At 34.0% G+C, this 19705-nt stretch overlaps 1 protein-coding gene across 1 annotated transcript in view; it reads right to left on the bottom strand.

Annotated features, from left to right (window-relative positions):
* btv (dynein cytoplasmic heavy chain beethoven) overlaps nt 1-19705 on the bottom strand; it is a 1245321-nt gene that overhangs the window by 76197 nt on the left and 1149419 nt on the right. The window contains exon 71 of the mRNA XM_090394552.1: nt 12889-13088. Within this exon, the coding sequence (XP_090250678.1) occupies nt 12889-13088 (200 nt within the window). The remainder of the gene's footprint in view (nt 1-12888; nt 13089-19705) is intronic.

Genomic DNA, 19705 nt, shown 5'->3' on the forward strand with positions numbered 1-19705 from the left:
ACTTTACTTAACAAGACAGTCATTTGTAAGGAAGATAGTTTATGAAGTGCATGTGCCTTCCTTACTACTGAACATAGAGATGCTGTGTTTTTGTATTCATACACTTTCATTATTTTTAGTGTTTTAGGAGTACAGTACAATCATGTCTGGAAAAAAGAACAGAAGTTGAAAAAGTGAGCCCATGCATAAATAGAAAAAAATTGATCTGAAGATGTAAATGAAAATTATAAAGAAAAAGAAATAATTATCTGGTGCTTATCTGAAAATTATGTTTTGAAAAAATTCTGTACCAGGAACATAACTGTATCTTGCCACATATTTAGAACTTTTCTAATTTGATCCTTTGAGTTACCCAGGCTTTAAAAACAACTTTACCATTCTCCTTGCTATGTGCACACTGAATGCTCTTAAATATGATGCTTTTTTCATGAAAAAATGTATAGATAAGACATTTTTAAATAGTCGACAAATTAGTTGGAGGATTGATGCAAATGGTCTTAAAAGTCCAAAGATGATGCTTTTGGCCTGTTATCGAGAGCTTCAAGAAGAGAAGGGAGAAGCCACTGTTCAGTTATCCCTTGATAATTTCATATAGAAGGTTGAGCAGCAAAAGAATTCTGCTAGATGACCTTCAACTATATCCCATGCACTACTATAGTCTGACCACAGAAGGGAGAGTTCTCATTGGCAGACTGCCAAGAAGAGTCAATTCATGTTGAAGGGGAGAAAGAAATAAGGTGATGAACGAATTGGTCAAGAACACACGAAATCATGTGTTTTATAGGTAAAATGTACCAACTGTTATACAAGCAAAATAGTTACCACTTTAAAAACTAAAACGATAATAAAAGAGAAGTTCATTTTCCGACGTATAATAATAAACAACTCATCTCACAATATGGATTGATTACCCTATTATCCAAATGGATTCTCCTTCTGTTGACATGTGCAGAAGTGTCAAAGTGTCTCGTATCTGTGGGCATACTATAACATCCTTACCCTGCAGTGTTTTATGCCATGGCACAGATTTAACTTCTTCTTATGATTGTCATAGTCACCTGCCTTGTAGTTGCATATATCCCTTACTTGACAGAATATTCCTCGTGTTTTACAATCTCCCATAATTCTCTAAAATTTTAAAATGACATGCAGTGGAAATATTTCAGCACTTGGCTAGAGAGGGCAGCACATGAAGTCATCCCTGAAAGTTGAATAAGAGTGTGCTTAGTAAGTAAGGGTTTGAGGACTAGATTTTTTCTTGGTGAGTGATGAATGAATGGAATGGGTTGCCAGAGTTGGATGTGCTTTGTCTGCTAATGTCTTGAAGTAGAGGTATGATAGATATTGTGAGGATATTGTCTTCAGATTTCCTGTGATGAGTTGTCAGATTCCACAGAGGTGCCTATAATAACAACAACATTTCCTAGTCTACAACAACATACCACTAAATATCTTGTCCTATAAACTTGCACCATACACTCTCAAAATCATTAGTTTCCACTCTTATTCTCCATTTTTAGAGGGCATAATTTATCTGTCATCATGAGTAACACTCCTCCACCAACATATTTAACTTCCCTGTCCTGCTGAAATATGCAATACTCTTCAATTTCTAATCCTGTCAGAGCATATTCATCAGCTAACCAAGTTTCACTGACACCAACAATCAGCTCTGTAGAGACTAAGTCAAACAATGCTACAAATGCATCCCCTATATTCCTAATGATCCTGGCATTTGTATACAGAAAAAGCAGTGTATTGCCAGTATTATTATAACTATTATTACGTCCCACAAACTCCACTTGGCTCTGTAAGCCTCTCATTTCTCAAGTCACTGTTGTACATGAAAACATTTCTGCTATATTCTACCCTTGCAATTCTAGTTTACCTGCCTATCATATTCAATTACCCTGAAAACAATGCTCTCCAAATGCCTGTGTCCTTCTGTGTTCAAATGCTATCTATCCCTTGCATACAAATCAAATGTACGCTGTGCTTCCATACATTCCAAACCAGTCTTCCTATGTATTGTCGCTATAATCTTATTCATTATCACTGTGCTTCTTCTCCACTCTGAATTATAATATATAACTGAAGTAACACACTCACATTTCTGCTGCACTATTTAGTCAGTCTCAATCTCTTGCTGCATGATTCACACTATCTTTTAGGTCATTTGTGCTAACCACCACTATCATCTCTACATTTTCTTCTTTAATGGCATACTTTTTAATGTTTCTCCTGATAAGCACTACAGTGGCATTGTACTATACATGCTTCAAACTACTTAATCTCTGTAGATGACACTCCAAACAGCTTCATTCATTCTCCTTTCTGCATCCAATCTCTCTCTCTCTCTCTCTCCTTTCTCTTATTTCTTCTCTTTACCTGTCACTTCCATTATCGTGCCTTCTTCTCCCCCCCCCCCCTTGATCTCTTATGATTTTCTCTCACACCCGTTCTCATTCTCCATTCACCTAGTTTACCTCTTCAGTCTCTTAATCTCTTCATTCATTCTCCTCAACTCAGTCTTCATGCTTTCCATCTCCTTTCTCAGCAGTTCTATTTCTCTCTTCACCAGGGCCGCATTTACCATTAGGTGCATGACGAGCAAGATGGGAGCCTCACTCTCTGGGGGGGGGGGCTCATTTTAAAACCTTACTCCTCACAAAGAACAATAAAAAACAGCGTAGTTATAGTTGCAAAATAAAATACTTATTTTAAAATATTAAATTCATAATATAAAAACTAGAGGCCGCTGAAAAATTTGTGAGGCTTCCTGCTTCCATTTGAAATACATTGTTCTTTCCTTAGAATATAAAACTAACAGGAACTCTGTATTCCATAAAATTCATGTATGTAAGCATACCATTTCTTTGCTGGACGTATATACACATCCAGAAAACCCGGATAATATTCTGTCCACCTGCTGAAAGAACATGGATAAGAAGTGTGGTTTGACAGTCATGTCCATTAGAAGGTGCGATAATCCTTCATGCTGAAAAGAACACTTTAACTAGATTACCTAGCATATAGCTAATTCTGTGACTAGCAACAACGGCTAGCAACTGCGTTTCTTACCTAGCAAGAAACGCAGTTGCTAGCCGTTTGCTCGGAAACTGGAAGCTAAGTTATATCAGACTAAATACTCATGAGTTATATTCATTTTGTTGCTTGTTTTCATCGTATAATTATAGTTTTTAATACCAGCATAAAATAAGAAATCCTTTCATACTTTCTTCACTTCATATTGTATCACTTTGGAAGATCAATGTCACTATCAATTTTTTTGGTAATTATTTTAATCGCCAATACATTATAAAATTCTCCAAGAACTTGATTGAAGATAATTATTTTTGTCAAAGAATTATTTTATAAATTCATGAAAATCCAAATCTAAAAATGAATACAGCCTCCATCTGTTCCAAATTAAGTTTCCTATTTTATTCATAATCTTAGTTCGAAGGGTAGTTATCCTGCGTAAATCTTGAATCATATCATGTAATGCATAATTTTTATAACATAATCTGTAGGTTTTTGCATTTCAACTTTCTTGGTTTTCCCCGTAATCACTCACTACAAATCAAAATAAACGGCAGTTATGAAGTCAACTGTTATGTACACATTTTTGGCTAATTTCGATATTATGCAGTTTTGAAGTAGCGATATTTTCCCTACAGTTTATCTTTTGAAACATGTGTAGGTGCATGCGTCAAAATGAAATTTTATTTCCAAAATTTTCATAACAGAATTAATTTGCCTTTAATTCCCCACTCCCAAAATTATTATCTCGCACGCACACAAATACTGCTAGATAACACGTGCGCACTTTCTTTTTGTTTGAATTCGTTATTTTTCCAAAGTAATTGTACTGCTGCAGTTTTAAGCAAAAGACAAAGGTATAGAATCTCTGATAAAACACCACTGGATATCAATTAAAAAGACTCACAATCGGAAACCCTGAGTAATGCAGTTTAACACCATTTGTTGTTCATAAAAAAAAAATAAAAAAAAAATCAGCTAACGCCTTTTTATTCCCGTATACGGGGAGTAGGCGAGGCCATTTAGCCCTATCTAACTTTTGGAGACTGAGTGGGCAGTTCAATCTTCACTGGTACCAATCAGAGATAGATGGTCCAAGGCTATCACTAATTAAGTGGTACACAGCGAAGAGAGACGGCTCAAATGTGCTGCCATCTCGTTGTCGCTAAACCTAACACTCGTATTTAATGTCTGAAACAATGTGGGTTCTACAGTTGATTTTCTTGAGTTTATGGGATGAAAAACCCAAGTTTCCGGGAGGGAAAACCTGCTTGCCCATGCCAGAGATTGACTAACTCGGGAACCGGTCGAAAAAAGGCTTAGAAAAATTTCCTCTAGTCGCTGACTAGACTCGAAACCAAGTCTTCCTTCGTGCGGCCAAGCGCCATGGTGTGCAAACGCCACATCCACTGAGCTACACAGGCTTATAAAAAAAAAAGGAAATAAAAAAATCGTTCCTAAAATTGAAATGTGCGACCCATATAATCTTATTCTGCAAGGAAAGGAAGCAAAATGTCATATTTATTTCAATAAATGTTATTTAAAAAATATAAATATTTGACATAATATTTCCAATGCAAACAAACATTTTGATTATTTATTTTCGCAAATGTGAAATTCGTTTTTATTTGGGAAGAGACACAATAAGTAAATTGTGCAACAAAAAAGGGTCAATCCAAGAAATACAGTGCACATAACTACAATAATCAGTTAACAGCAGGGGGGGGGAGATAATTGCATTTTAAAGATAGAATGCTGATGAAACTTCATCAGTTCTGCCTTTTTATTAGGTCAAAAGGATTTTGAGTATATTTGCAAGAAATGTTGAGTATATTTGCGAAAAACAGATATATTCAGCATAACTTAGCCAGTTTTGTAAAAAGTGCCGCATTTGAAGAAATATTAGCGGCTTAATAATAAAATAGCAAAATTCATAATGCTTCAGAATAACTTGATAATTTTGTTGAAAGTTTATTTTTCACTTGGTAAATTTTCTTGATAAACTTTCAACATCTTTCTCTAAATCCAGAGTAATTTAATAAAAAGGTGGCACACCGTTTGGCAGCTCCTATAGGAGGAGATGACCTTGCTAATGCTTCTGCCTTGGTATCTCCACTTGGACCTGGCTCCCACTGAAGAGACCTCAATAAAGGTCGAAACTAGTCTGGGTAGTGGCCCTTCCCTTAATGCATAACATTATACATATCCGCAAGGAGATATGTTTTGCATTATGGGAGATACTGAGATTAGGAGTGTTGGTAGCTTGCTCCACTTTGCAAGGAGTCACCTGGTGTTGTACCACTTTACCCCAGTCCTGAAGATACTTTCAGGCACAAACTTTGTTTGCACACACTTGGATAAAGGATTAAATTAAATTTATTATAGATAATTTTGATAATCAGTGATGTTAAAAATGTACAAATTTCCATTTTTATCCCATTAATAATCTGAATTGCTATTTTAGACATTTACTATATTTCATATTTAATATTTAATTAATCAGGTCAGCCTGCGCGGTTAGCCTAGTAGCTTTGAGCTTCGCAACCATATGCTTGGGGAAGGAGTGTCCCAGGTTCGATTCCCGTTGTAGACGTGAGGAATTTGAGGATCTTCCTCAAGCATAGCCAAGTTAGCTGGTCTTGGGTGCAGTCAGTAGGGTTTTTTCTGCCAGTTTATCTGGCGTTTTTCATCCCACAAGCAGGCAAACTGGCCCCGTGAACATGCGCCTCTACAGTCAAAAATATATCTCCACTCCCAGCGGCAGACCAGGCGACAGGTCGGCTGGGAGTAGTACCAACAAGAAGTCGCATCTAAGTAACACGCGGACCCTGCATAGGAAGCGGGAATAACGTGGAGAAGAAGAAGATTGATAATTTTGATAATACCGAAACAAGATGAGACGCATCTGTAGAAATCTATTATTATTATTATTATTAGAGTCCTTTTAATTATGTACTCTATAAAGATATACTTAATAAATTTGTATTTTTGTGTTTTTAAATAAATAAACTAGTTTCATTTTGTCAGATCATTTTCTCTGAACTACCTGGACTTTTAGACTATTGTTCTTATCAATATTGTAAAAACTCGATTGTAGCTTAAATATTCCAAAACACATTACATTGATTTTTTTACTTAGGTCAAGTCCCATAAGAATGTTGTAAAAAATAACCTTGTTTGTCTCTGTATATTTTGTATTAGATATTTTTGTAAAATAGACCTTTGGAAATTAACTGTATATACTTCTTTAATAAGAATATGTTAGTGTGTTAAAAACAAAGGGAATGTTTTTCATCGTGTAGATCTATATGTAATAGATCTACATGGTGGCATTAGAAAGGTTGTTTATTAAATTTTGTGTGTATTAGAAAGGTTTACAAACTCTGCATGTAAACACCTCCAAAGTCAGTCAGAAAGGTTCACACAACTTCCCGATGGTCGGCAACTTACAATCAAAAGAAGGCACAAAAGAGAACAAAGAGTGGGCCGAACTTAAAACTTAAGATGAAAGAATCATGCTGAATTCTTTTGGGGTTACAAACTTTGTGCGAAGTCTCAGAGAAGGCATAATAAAAGGGGACAGAGCCAAGCATATAGAGCTTCTCGGATCCAGAAGTCACTAGAGAGAAAGAGAGAGAGAGAGAGAGAGAGAGAGAGATTCCCATTTCCAGATGTTGCAGAGAGGAGCTTCCCGGTTCCAGTCTTAAGAGAAGGCTTCGAGTTGCCAAAAGGAGATGTTACAATCACGGAGAAAAGCTTCCAGGCCAGCCAGAGAGGAATCCCGGTTGACAGTTGGTGGCAATTCGAGTTAGTGGAGGCGGCAGAAAAAGGAGGCAGTTGTCCAGGCATTTTTTAGGCAAGCCCAAGCAGAGGAGAAAATGCGAGACAAATTACCCGAAGCACCTTCGCGCGGAAGTTTTTTCTTTTCGCTGTGGGAGAATAACTTTTTGCTGGAGCTGTATATGAGTAGCGCAGGGCGCAGTTCATAGTCTGCTATTTTCTCGATGAGATATTTCTGAAGCCAGATTTCCTGAAGGAAGCTCAAGATCTGAGCTGAGAGAATTGCCTTAGAACTTTTTGTGCAAGACCTTTGACTGAATGTGCGATACAGAGCTTTTTGTAAGTTATATACCTTTGTACAATTCCTCTTATAATGTGTTTTAGTTGGATAATTAAGATTTAGATTAACAGTAACAAGAAGTGTCATTAAGAGAATCTATTGGCATATTTGAAGATATACAGTTTGTAAAAGTAACTAAATAGAGAGTTAGCTAACTTCTTTGCAAGTATACTAGAAGTTTAATAAGTGGAAATTGTAAACAGAATAAATAAGTTTTTGAGTTAAAGTTTTTGCGATCATTTTCAAACACATTCCAGAGAAAACAGAGGTTTTATTGTGTGCTGCTGCTATTTGTATTAATTAGTTGAGTAAAAGCAGTTTCTATATCACATAAATAGAGCATTTGAATTTCAAGTTTATTATTATTTATAAATTAAATTGATTTTTCAGTTCATTTTTTTGTGCATCAAGATTCCAGTCATTTTAGGGTAAAATGTCGAGTAAAAAAGTGGATGTTAGCGAGCATAGCAAGTTATCGTTGCTATTTATTGCCTCTACATTTTAACTAAAGCTGGAATTATTATGCTTAGTACTGCAACTTAAAAAAATCAAAGCTGGAGTTGAATAAATCTTGTAATAAATAAATGTTGTAATTCCATAAATATGATGATTTTTGTTATAATTTTTATTACCATAAATTCAAAATTTTTATTTTTAGTTAGAATATCTGAACTTCACAGTTCATGAAGTTCCAATTTTTACTTTGATTAGCAAGCTTAATTTGATTGCATTTAAATTCTTTTTTTTTTTTTTTTAAAAAAAAACTTTTATCCTTATACCAAATTATTACCATACCTTTTAATATTTTTTCGGTATTCCGAATTTTTGTAGCAACTATGATGCTTGTCAACAAAGCTTGTTAAACAAACTGAACATTCTCAAAATCAATAATCAACACTGCAATTGAAATCTTTCACAGAAAGTTTTTAATTACATCTTTCTTTATATTAATTATGATTCAATTACATGGAATATTTAAAAGAGTAAATAATATATATATTTAGAATTACATTAAAAGATTTTAAACAATTTAGAAAATTTAATATTAAATATAAAGTATCATAGCAGTTGCATAATTATTTATAGTTAGTCATTTATTTATATAAAATGACTTACAAGGTTGCTAGTTTAATATTACCAAGATTTTTTTAATATTAATATTTATTATATACGTGTGAAATTCGTTTATATTTTTGGGAAGAGACACAATAAATAAATTGTGCCCGCAAAAAGGGTCAAATATCGTAGAACAGTAAAGGAAATTCAAAAAAATGGTAATTAAACTGACAGTTTAGTTACGTTATTTGGCTAGTACTTGTAAAGCAGTATACTGTATACAAGTGTATATACCTAATTATATGGTTAAAGTAGTTGTCACAGTTGGTAAGAATATATTATTCAATGATTTATTATTCTTATTTTACTGTTAGTCGTTTATTTTAACAAAACCAAGGTCTACTGTTTCTATTTTTGTATTTTTTAAGCTTTTAACATAATTGTTTATTTTATTTATATGTTTATTTTGGATTTAATGAATATTTATTTTGCTTTTGATAGATTAATACACATAATAATGCCAAGAAAATTTGAATCCGGAGCTAGTAAAAGAAAACGACTTAGAGAAAATGAAAAACAGCTAAATAGTCAAAAGGGGGCAATTTTGTCTTTCTTGTGTTCTGAAAATGAAGAATTTCGTAAAACTGAAGTTGTACTTCACAGTTCTCGGAATGAAAACGAAAATATCATTATCAGGAGGAGATGAAAGTGAAAATGAATGAATTTCTCTCCTTCTATGTGGAAAACATAGAAGGAGAAAAAGAAGTAAATGAAACAAATCAAGAGGATTCTGAAGAAAATTTTCAATCGGGGTCTGTACTTACCAGCAAGCAAGCTATCTCTTATCCTACCGATATAGCAATGTGGCCACTTACTATTAATGAACAGTTTATCGAGCATATTTTAATAAATATACCCCAGAATATTGGTAAAATCGAAAATTTAAAAAAAGAATAAACAGAACGCAATAGAATATATGTCAGAAATGTAAATATATTACATTTTTACTGTAAAAAGGCGAATGGAACAAAGGAAAAACGAGAGTGGCTAATTTTTTCAGAAAGCAGCAAAGCAATTTACTGCTTTGTTTGTAAATTGTTTGCTAAGTCAAATAATAGCTTACTGAAGGGTTTTAATGACTGCGGAAATATAACACGAACCTTATGTGATCACGAGCATTCTACTGAGCATATATGAGCAATGTGCACATATTGCAAAAGATAATCAAGTTTTGTAAATAGTTGAATTGATTCTGAATTGATCAAACAAATACAATCTGAAGAAAATTATTGGAGAGAGGTTTTAAAAGAATAATAGGTACCATTAAGTTCCTGAGTAAACTAGGGCTAGCCTTTAGAGGAAATACAAATGATATTTTTTCTGATTCTTGTGGAAATTATTTATCGTGTTTACATTATTCAAGTGAATTTGTGATTTTTTAAAACATCACATGAAAATATATGCCAACTGTGGTTCTGGCAGATCAAATTATCTTTCTTACCATACTTGTGATGAATTCATAGCATTAATAGCTAAAAAAAAAAAAACAAGAGAAATATTAATATAAGAAATTAAGAAAGCTGCTTATTTTGCAATAATACTCATATGATATTTAGGTATGTTGCCGCAAATTCTGACATTAGAGAAACATTTATCGGGTTCATCAGAATTACACAACATAATTCCTTATATTTAGAAGAGGTAGTATTAAAAAAATTAGAAGAATTATCTTTGGATATAAAAATGTGCAGAGGGCAAAGCTATGATAACACTGCCAATATGAAACGTATCTATAGGTTTACAAGCTAGGCTGAAAAAAACGTAGTGCCTCTGCACATTATATACCATGCTCTAGTCATTCCTTAAATTTAATTGGCAACTATGCTGCGGAATCTTGTCTGGAAGCAGTGCAATATTTTTGTTTTATTCAAAATGTATATAATTACTTTTCATCTTCAACAAGAAGATAGGGTATACTGCTTAAACATTTAGAAAAAAAATCTTTAACAGTTAAAAGACTAAGTGAAACGAGGTGGTCCGCAAGAGCTGACGCTATATTGGCTTTGAAACGTAGATATAAACAAATTAAAGACGCATTAATTGAACCATCCATTTCTCCATATGAAAAACCTATTTCTAAATTAGAGCTCATCATTGGCTGAACATTTTGACAAACCAGAAACAGCAATTTTAACAGTTATGTGGAACAAAATTTTACAACAAATAAATGCTACTAGTAAATCTCTACAAGATCCCGATATGGGTTTGTTTTTAGCTAATAATTTGTTACACTCTTTAGTTGGTTTTATTTTGGATATAAGAAATAGTTTTGCTGCTGTAAATGAAGAAGCGAATTTATTAACAGATGAGACAAAATTTAAAGATGAAAAGGAAAGAGTTAAAAAACGAAAAAAAAAAAAAGAGTGACGAAATTTCACAATCTAACAATACATATTAGATATGTTTGACATTTTTTTGAAGGAAGATATAGATCAAGACAAGTACAAGACTAGTATTGATAAAATTTTACAAACTTATGGGACTGATACTGATCCAGAAAAATTTACTGATGAAGTTAAGCAATTTTTAATAATTTTTAATAAAGGAAGAAAATTCTTCAATTAAAAATATGTACAAATTTATAAACAATTTTAAAAATGTTTTTGACGATGCCTATTTCAAATGCAAGTGCTGAACGCTCATTTTCAGTGTTGAAATGAATAAAAAATTATTTAAGAAGCAACTTGCACCAAAATAAAATGTCCTGACGTTATTATGCATTGAATCAGATGTAATGGACTCGATCAATTATGATGACATTATAGATATATTTGCTAAAACCAAAGCCAGAAAAAAAAACTTTTAGTTATTCATTTTTTATTTAAATTTGAACTGATTTATTTTTATACTTTTTTTAAAATGCAAATATATGTATACCAATGTTGTATTGTGTTATTAAAATGAGTTATTATGGAAATGTTGACTTTTATTTTCAATAAACTAAAAAAATGCTTATTTTTGAGGGCCTCATAATGATGTTGCACCTAGGGCCTCCAAAAGTATAAATGTAGCCCCGCTCTTCCCACATTCTGCTTTCACCTGACATTAACTTGCGCATTCATGGCTATCAGACAAAACATCTCCCAAACTGCCCAAGGTCAAACTCATAAACACATCCTTCACATTCTCTTCATCCTTAAACATGCTACCATCTACAATTCAGTACTCAATTGTTTCCAAAGTCCTATCTCTGCTGCTGCAGAAGCTCAAGATTGAAACACTTAGCACTTTCCACTCTATACATTTGATGTACATATGTACATTACCATTATTGACCTGCCACATTTTTAACCTATAAGATGAAAACTCACATGCATAGCATGCTACAAAATCTTTGACTATGCTACAAATAATGTGGTCTTTAAATGATGGCAGACTAGGCATCAACGTCTTACATCTGGTAGCTGCCATGATGGATACAAGTACAATCAAATATAAGACAGAGACAATAAATCTGTTCTAAATAACCACACAAATCATACAGAAAAAACAGTAAAACTGGTATAGTAAAGATATACTTATAAAAAAGTCCTCTGTGAATACTAATACTTATCTTTTTTTTCTTTTTTTTATCACCTCAAACTGACGGACTGCTGTATCTACCAATATGTATGCTGCATATATGTATAACATCCATATAATATGTGCATCATATATAATATATATAATATGCATAATATCTATAATATCCAGTTTCAGCTAAGATCTGGCTGAGCAGTGAAACAATACTTCGTTTCAGATATTTATGGAGTGTAATAATTGAGAACATTAGGAGTGAAAGATATAAGATGCAGAAATTCAATGGTAAATGAAGCTTTAACAAAGATGAGATATTTATTCTCCTCCAACATAAATTTAGAACCATGAAAAAAAAAAAAAAAACAGTTTATGAAAGTATGTGTTAAGAATACTACTCATTATGCAAGTGAAACATGGACCTTGTCAAAATGAGACAGACGAATGGAAGCATTTGAGTTATGGTGTTGGGACAAAAGTACTGAAAATTAAATGGACAGAAAAAGTGACCAACAAGGAAGTACACCAATGAATAAGAGAGGAGAGAAACATCATTAGGACAGTGAAAAATAGATGAAATTGGATAAGGCAGCAGTTTTATGAAAATGATTTTTGAAGGAAAGGTTGATGAGTAAGAGACAGTGTGGAAGACTAGAACAGAAGTTTCTAGTGATAAAGAAATCAGAATTCCACAGTTACAGGCAGATGAAAAGATGGCAAGGGATAAGAGTGAATAGCTTCAGAAGCATTCTTTTCCATGACTTTAATGACTTTGTCTAAATAAAGTCCCTTTATTTACACACACACACACACACACTTCCATAACATGCATGCTACATAGCAGACATAACAATAATACATTTTGAGGAGTGTACAAAAATACTTCTTTTATTAACATAGTATGATTCTGGTATTGTGGTTATAAACATGGGGGGAAAAAACTGAAAACATACATGTGGTACAAGGGATGTTTCAGTTTTGCATTCATAATACACAGAACATAATTATCTAATAAGCACACTTTCATTGCAATAAATTTAGTTAATTTATTTACAGTAATCTCATGCAAGATGAATATACAAGAATCAACAAACCTTGTAATCAGCAGAGTTTGGAAAAGAAGATAATCCAGGTAGTGACTTCCTGCTAATTCCAGAGGAACCTATTACATTGGAATTAAAGAAGTGTTTCAGGTAGGAGACAAGAACTCTCATGTCAAAGGGATTGTCTACATGTCCTCCATAAACAGCCAACTCAAAAAGAGAGCATATATATTCCCAGGTATTATTTCCAACTGGAAAAAAGCAAATTGCACATTAAATAATAATGCAGGTAAGCATCATTTATTTATGAATTTGTCTACACGAAACATCTCATAATGATAAGAAATGTATATATTAGTACATTTGTACCATAGGTGGACAAAGGTTTTTTAATTTTTTTTTTTTTATTTATTTATTACATAATGTGAAAACCTTGCTCTAGATAATCAGGATGAATGTCAAAACTTAACAAAATGATGCATAATTAGCTATCCATCCTCTTTTAAGCAGTAATTGTCAAGATACCAGAAGTATGAAGAAAAAAAAAAGAAAGAAAGAAATAAAGCTTGTATTTTGGATACGTAGAATTTGAGCCAGCTATCTGAGTGCAATGTAATTTACATATATCTATCATGCTAATTCACTTCACAATAAATCCAGATGTATGAGGAGGAGGCATTACAGCTGTTGCACAAACTGAATAAGAATTCAGCAACAGAGACTGATGGGATATAAGTATAGGTGCTAACAGAGTGTTCAGCTGAAATGGCTATGCCTTTAACCAGGCTATATAATTTGAGAATAGGAAGATTCTGCAGGAGTGGAAAGACTGTATGGTAATCCCATTGCACAATGGTGGTGCAAAGACTGGTGTATCCAACTATCAACCAATCAGTATCTCAGAAGCAGTGGGGCAGATTTTGGAAAAGTTGATTAGAACTCACATTCAGAAATGGGTTGGCAGAAAATCTCTTCTTCTCAATGAACAACATGGGTTTTAAGGGAAGGTCATGTTATAGCAACTTGCTCACATTGTATAATAATGTTATACAATGTGAGCAAGTTACTATAACATGACCACATGACCTTCCCTTGTATAACAATGTTACCATTGAGCTAGACAAGGGGAATGGATACACCATGATACTTTTGGATTTTGCTAAGGCTTTTTGATAGAATACAGCAGAGAAGACTGTTGCATAAACTGGAGAATATAGGTTTGGATTATAAAACATTAGCATGGATAAGAAAATGGCAGATTGACAGATATCAAGAAGTCGTATATGGTGGTGGGGGAGGTGAATCTGCAAGATTCAAGGTAACCAGTGGTGTGCCTCAAGGATCAGTCCTTGGTTCACTGTTATTCAGCCTATACATTAATGACATTGACAAGATTTGACAGGTGACATACAGCTATTTGCTGACGATGCAAAGATGGAGGTAATCAGAAATGCAGCAGATGTGCAGTACTTGCAGAATGATTTCAATAGGCTGGAATTGTGGGCATGGGAAAATGGTGTTTGCTGGCACCTATGAGGCAACTGAGCACAGGAATGCAAAATTTAATCTTTCAAGCAACCTGCACTTAGTACAATAAGTGCAGGTTGAGTAATTATTATGCCAGACTTTGACTATGGAGATATAGAATGGAAAGAGGAAAGATCACACGGTAGGAAGGAAATGGAATTTATACACCCACTGAGAAATACCTGAGGCATCATGAGTTTCTATTTACTAATGCCAGAAGTATCAGGAACAAAAAGGAGGAGTTTCTGGCACTGGTTGGTGCACCTTGACAGCATTAATGAGACTTGACTAATAGCAAATGATATAGTTATAGGCAGTGCTTTTTTTTCTAGAAAAAAAGGTGCCGGAACTCACATCTTGTTAAGCTTTTTTATTAAAGAAAATGATATTCAAATCTTAATTTAAATGAAATATAAAGCAGCTGTTGCTGTCACAGAGTGGCATAAATGAATTAGATATAATTTATCTTCAGTATTTTTATTTTAGACATGATCAAATGTAAAATTAAACAAACAAATCAAAATATACAACCAAAGACCAAATATAAAAGTAAAAGTAAATTTGTAAAAAACATTATATAATTTAAGAGAAGTTCATAGTGCTTTCCAAAGTTTTGTCCAATTCTTGTCGAACAAATTGTCTCAACTCCTTTCTTTCTTTGTTCTTAATATCTAAGGCCGAATGTTGTCCTCTAAGTAACCACAGATCAACATACTTTGAAGGATCAAAAAGTCTTAAAGGTGGTCCAATGAATTTGATGAATAAAAGTGTGAAACTGTTTTAGTCTTCAACGAAGCTGTTGGGATGATATTTAAATTCAAAAATCTGCATTCACATTCACTAGATGAAATGGGAATAGTATTCAGAGATTTACCAAACACAACAGTTTTTCTGGATATGTCTTATCGAGAATGTATTCACGGAATCCACGAATCATTTCTCTTTCCTTTAGTTGCAGTCTGATTGACAAATTTCTAATTTCTGCCTATTCGAATGTTAGCTGAGCATCAATATCTTCAAGACAACGTTTTTGGTCAAGCACATGAGCCCAAAGTGCTAGCTCAACATCTTCGCTATCAAGCAACCTTTTTTCAATTGACTCTTTCAATTTGGTATAAAATGTTTTTGAGTCAATAGAAGGATTATTTTTTGGAGCTTTTTCGTGAAGTAAAACTCCACGAAAGCACAGATCGCATACAGCAGCTGCAGCACATCTATAATAGGGTCCAAAATTCTGTCTTCTTTCTTCAAAAACTTGTACAAGTGCATTTATTTTTTGATTTGCCTTGTAAAGGTTCATGTCACTGTCTTGCAGGTCCAAACTTAATTTAGACAATTCTTGGAGAGCATCACACATCAATCCTAGATCCAATAAAAAGTCTGTAGATGTTATTTTTCTTCATAAGCCATCATAAGTACATTTATCATTTTTATCTTTCCTAAGATAATGCATCGCATCTTCAAAATGATGCACCAGAGATTCAAAATTATTCCACACAGCCAAAACTGAACGGAAACTAGATGACACCCATCGAGTACTTAAAATTCGTCCAATTTTCAGCAGCTCAACCTCTAGTGATTCTGCACATAAATGCAACTCACTACTGTTTTTTGGTGAACATGGTATAGGACATAAAGTTTATCAATAAATGATTTGAATCTATTGATTCCTGAAATTTCCTTTACAGCATCACTTACTGATAATTCTAGTCTGTGGTTAGCACAATGCCAAACTATAATAGAAGGAAATTTTTCTGACAGCAATTTCTTCGCTCCACTTTTACACCCTAACATTACAGCAGCAGCATCACATGCTAGAGAAACTAAATATTTTTTAAAATAATCTTCTGTCATCCCATAATAGTTAAGACATCGGAGTAAGGAATCAAATACACTTTTTGCCGTTACATTTTCAATTTCGATCAAGTCCAAAAATAAAGTTATCGGTGAATTAATTCCAATACCTTCGATGCAGCATCGAATATACACTATGAGTGGTTTTATTGCTTATTGTTGTTGATTCATCAGTTATCAATGAAATTATATTTTTGGATTGAATAATTTCTTTCAACACATTTTTTCTCATTTCTTCACTTACATGATTCACAATATTAATATATGCATTTGTTGAATGAAGAATACGACCCATTTCAATTCCGTTCAGTTCTTGGAGATCAATTTCACTTTCAAAATTATGGAAAGATTAGTTTTTCTTTGCTACTTTATATGCAGTTCGAAAAATTTTTGCAGTTATTTCTTTTTAACGAAATAATGATTAAAAAAAAAACGTTTTAAGGGTCTTTTTTTTGGCTTCAGAAACAATTTTTAACGCTGCTTTGTGTGAAGCAGATTCTCTGTGATCGAACATTTTTTTCGAAGTGAGCTCAACTGTAGTTTCCTATCTTTGCCAGAATATGTAATCTCATTGTTGTCCCATTCTTCGGAAATTTTCATTCCCATCTTTGTTTCAATTCCAGGAACTCTAACTTTTCTGCAAGGCATACATATGTACAAACAAACGTTATAAGCAGCAGGCTAGAACAGTCACAACTGTTGTACGAAATTCGGTTGCTGTGATGAAGAAATGCATCACCAAATAGAAATGGTGAGCACGAAAAGAGTAATCATAATGGGAGACTTTAATTATCCAAATATAAATTGGGTATCAGTAGAATCTTATGAGAAGAATGAAAATGCATTTATTGAGCTGTTGCGGGACAACTTCCTCAAGCAGCATGTGACAGAAGGAACTCGAGGTCAAAGAGTGTTAGATTTGCTATTCTGCCTCCAGTTGGCGACAGTGACTATGCGGTACTCACTTGGGAAGTGACTAAGTTTATGAATGTTCCATTCAGAAAAGATTACATGCTGAACTACAAAGCAAGAAATTATGACCAACTGAGGAGTATACTTAGTTCAGTGGAATGGGATCGGTTGCTGGATGGAAAGAATATTGACAGTGCATGGGAAGCCTTTAAACAATACTTAAATGATGCGATATCAGAATGTGTACCGAGAGTTCGAAGAATAAATAGAGTAGGAGTCGAATGGATGTGTAATCTTATTAAGCAAGAGATTCGTAAGAAAAGGACGTCGTGGAAGGAATACCGTTTGCATAAGGATGACGTCCGTTATGAACGTTATAAGCAGCAGGCTAGAATAGTCACAACTGTTGTACGAAAAGCAAAGTCTGATTACGAAAAGAAACTGGTGTGAGGGTTACAGATGCAGAAGATGTTGTTCAGTTAATAAGTGCTCATTTTGTTAAAAGCTATCAACCAGGTGAACGCAACATTGAGCTCACTGTTACCTCTTCACTAGATGAAGAAATGCAGGTGTGTGAGACCGAGGTATTAGAATTGTTGCACAAACTGAATAAGAATTCGGCAATAGGGACTGATGGGATATCAGCATGTGTGCTAAAAGAGTGTTCAGCTGAACTGGCCATTCCTTTGACTAGATTAGGATGTTTAATATGAGTCTCAGAACAGAGAAGATTCTGCAGGAATGGAAGGAATGTATGGTAATTCCATTAAACAAAGGTGGTGCAAAAATCGATGTATCCAACTATCGACCAATTAGTATTTCAGGAGTGATGATGAAGATTTTGGAAAAATTGGTTAGGACAGTGAATATCTACTTTGCAATGAACAACATGGGTTTACTAAGGGAAGGTCATGTTTTAGCAACTTGCTCACATTCTATAACAATGATACCATTGAACCTAGATAAGGGGGAATGGATACACCATGATACTTTTGAATTTTTCTAAGGCTTTTGACAGAATACAGCATGGGAGACTGCTGCATAAGTTGGAGAAAATGGGTTTGGGTTATACAATATTAGCATGGATAAGAGAATGGCTGACAGACAGATATCAAAAAGTAGTACACGGGGGATCTGAGTCTACAAAGTTTAAGGTAACAATCGGTGTACCACAAGGATCAGTGCTTGGTCCACTGTTATTCAATCTGTACATTAATGATATTGGGAAGGATTTGACAAGTGACATACAGCTATTCGTTGATGATGCAAAGATATGCAGTCTTTGCAGAATGATTTGAATACGCTGGAACTGTGAGCATGGGAAAATGGGTGTCAGTTCAATGTCAGTAATTCCTAATCCCACCAATTTCATATTATATTGGTGGGATTAGGCTAGAAGAAACTGATGAGGCTAGGGATCTTGGGGTGTTAATAGATAGGAAGTTGAAGTTCAGGGATCATGTAGCAAAGATTGCAAATACAACTCAAAATATAATTGCAATGTTGAAACGAACGTTCACAGGTAAAGATAAGGATGTTATTTTGCCCCTTTACAAGGCACTGATAAGACCCCACTTGGACTATTGTGTGCAGGTCTGGTCTCCTGGTTTCTGTTGTGATTCTGATCTATTGGAGAGAGTATAAAGGAGAGTGTTAAAAACGATATCAGGATTGTGGAATACTGATTATGAAGACAGATTGAGAATTTGTAGACTGCAGACACTAGCAAACAGGAGAAAGAGAGGTGATATGATTGAGATTTATAAACTTCTGAAAGGGTCATACAGGATTTCAATTGATGGAATTTTTCAATTTATGGAGGGTGAGGAAAGAACGAGAGGGCATCCTTGGAAGCTGAGAATGAAGGTCGCCAAGAAGGGTGCGAGGGCTAGATTTTTCTCTCATAGGGTGGTGCATGATTGGAATGGATTGCCATTGGATGTTGTGAGTGCAAGCTGTGTGAATGAATTCAAGAATAAGTATGATAGCTGGTGTGTGTAGTATTTGGCCTCCCTCGATGAGTTTCTGACTCCCTGGAGGTCTCTCTTAATAATAATAATAATATGATGATGATGATATTGTAAAAATTGGAAATGTTGAAAAACATGTCGTACCTGTTAAAAATGAAGGAGACCCGATTATGTATTACACTTTCTTGGAGGAAAATTTCAGTTAATTCATGACACTCATATTGCCATCAGCCATGGAGGATGAAACAGAATGATGAAAGAACTTAAAGAGAAGTATAAGAGCGTCACAGATGAAATTGTTATGATATATTTGAATCTTTGTGAACCCTGCCAAAAGAAATTGAGCATTCCAAAAAAAGGGCTGTTTGTTAAATCAATTTAAAGTAGCAAATTTAATTCTAGATGTCCGATTGATTTAATTGATATGCAGTCACATGCTGATAGCGATTATAAATTTATAATGATTATAAATTGTCAAAAGATTGTCACTATTCTCTGTGGAAATGGAAATAGATGATACGTGTGAAGACTTATCTGTTGGAGATCCAAACAAAAACAGAAATAAGAGTGTTAGCCAAATCGAAGGAAAACAAAATTCTTCTGAA

This window comes from Typopeltis vanoorti, chromosome 6 (genome assembly GCF_054136105.1).
Source record: "Typopeltis vanoorti isolate ZY-2024b chromosome 6, IOZ_Tvanoo_1.0, whole genome shotgun sequence".
Taxonomy (NCBI): domain Eukaryota; kingdom Metazoa; phylum Arthropoda; class Arachnida; order Uropygi; family Thelyphonidae; genus Typopeltis; species Typopeltis vanoorti.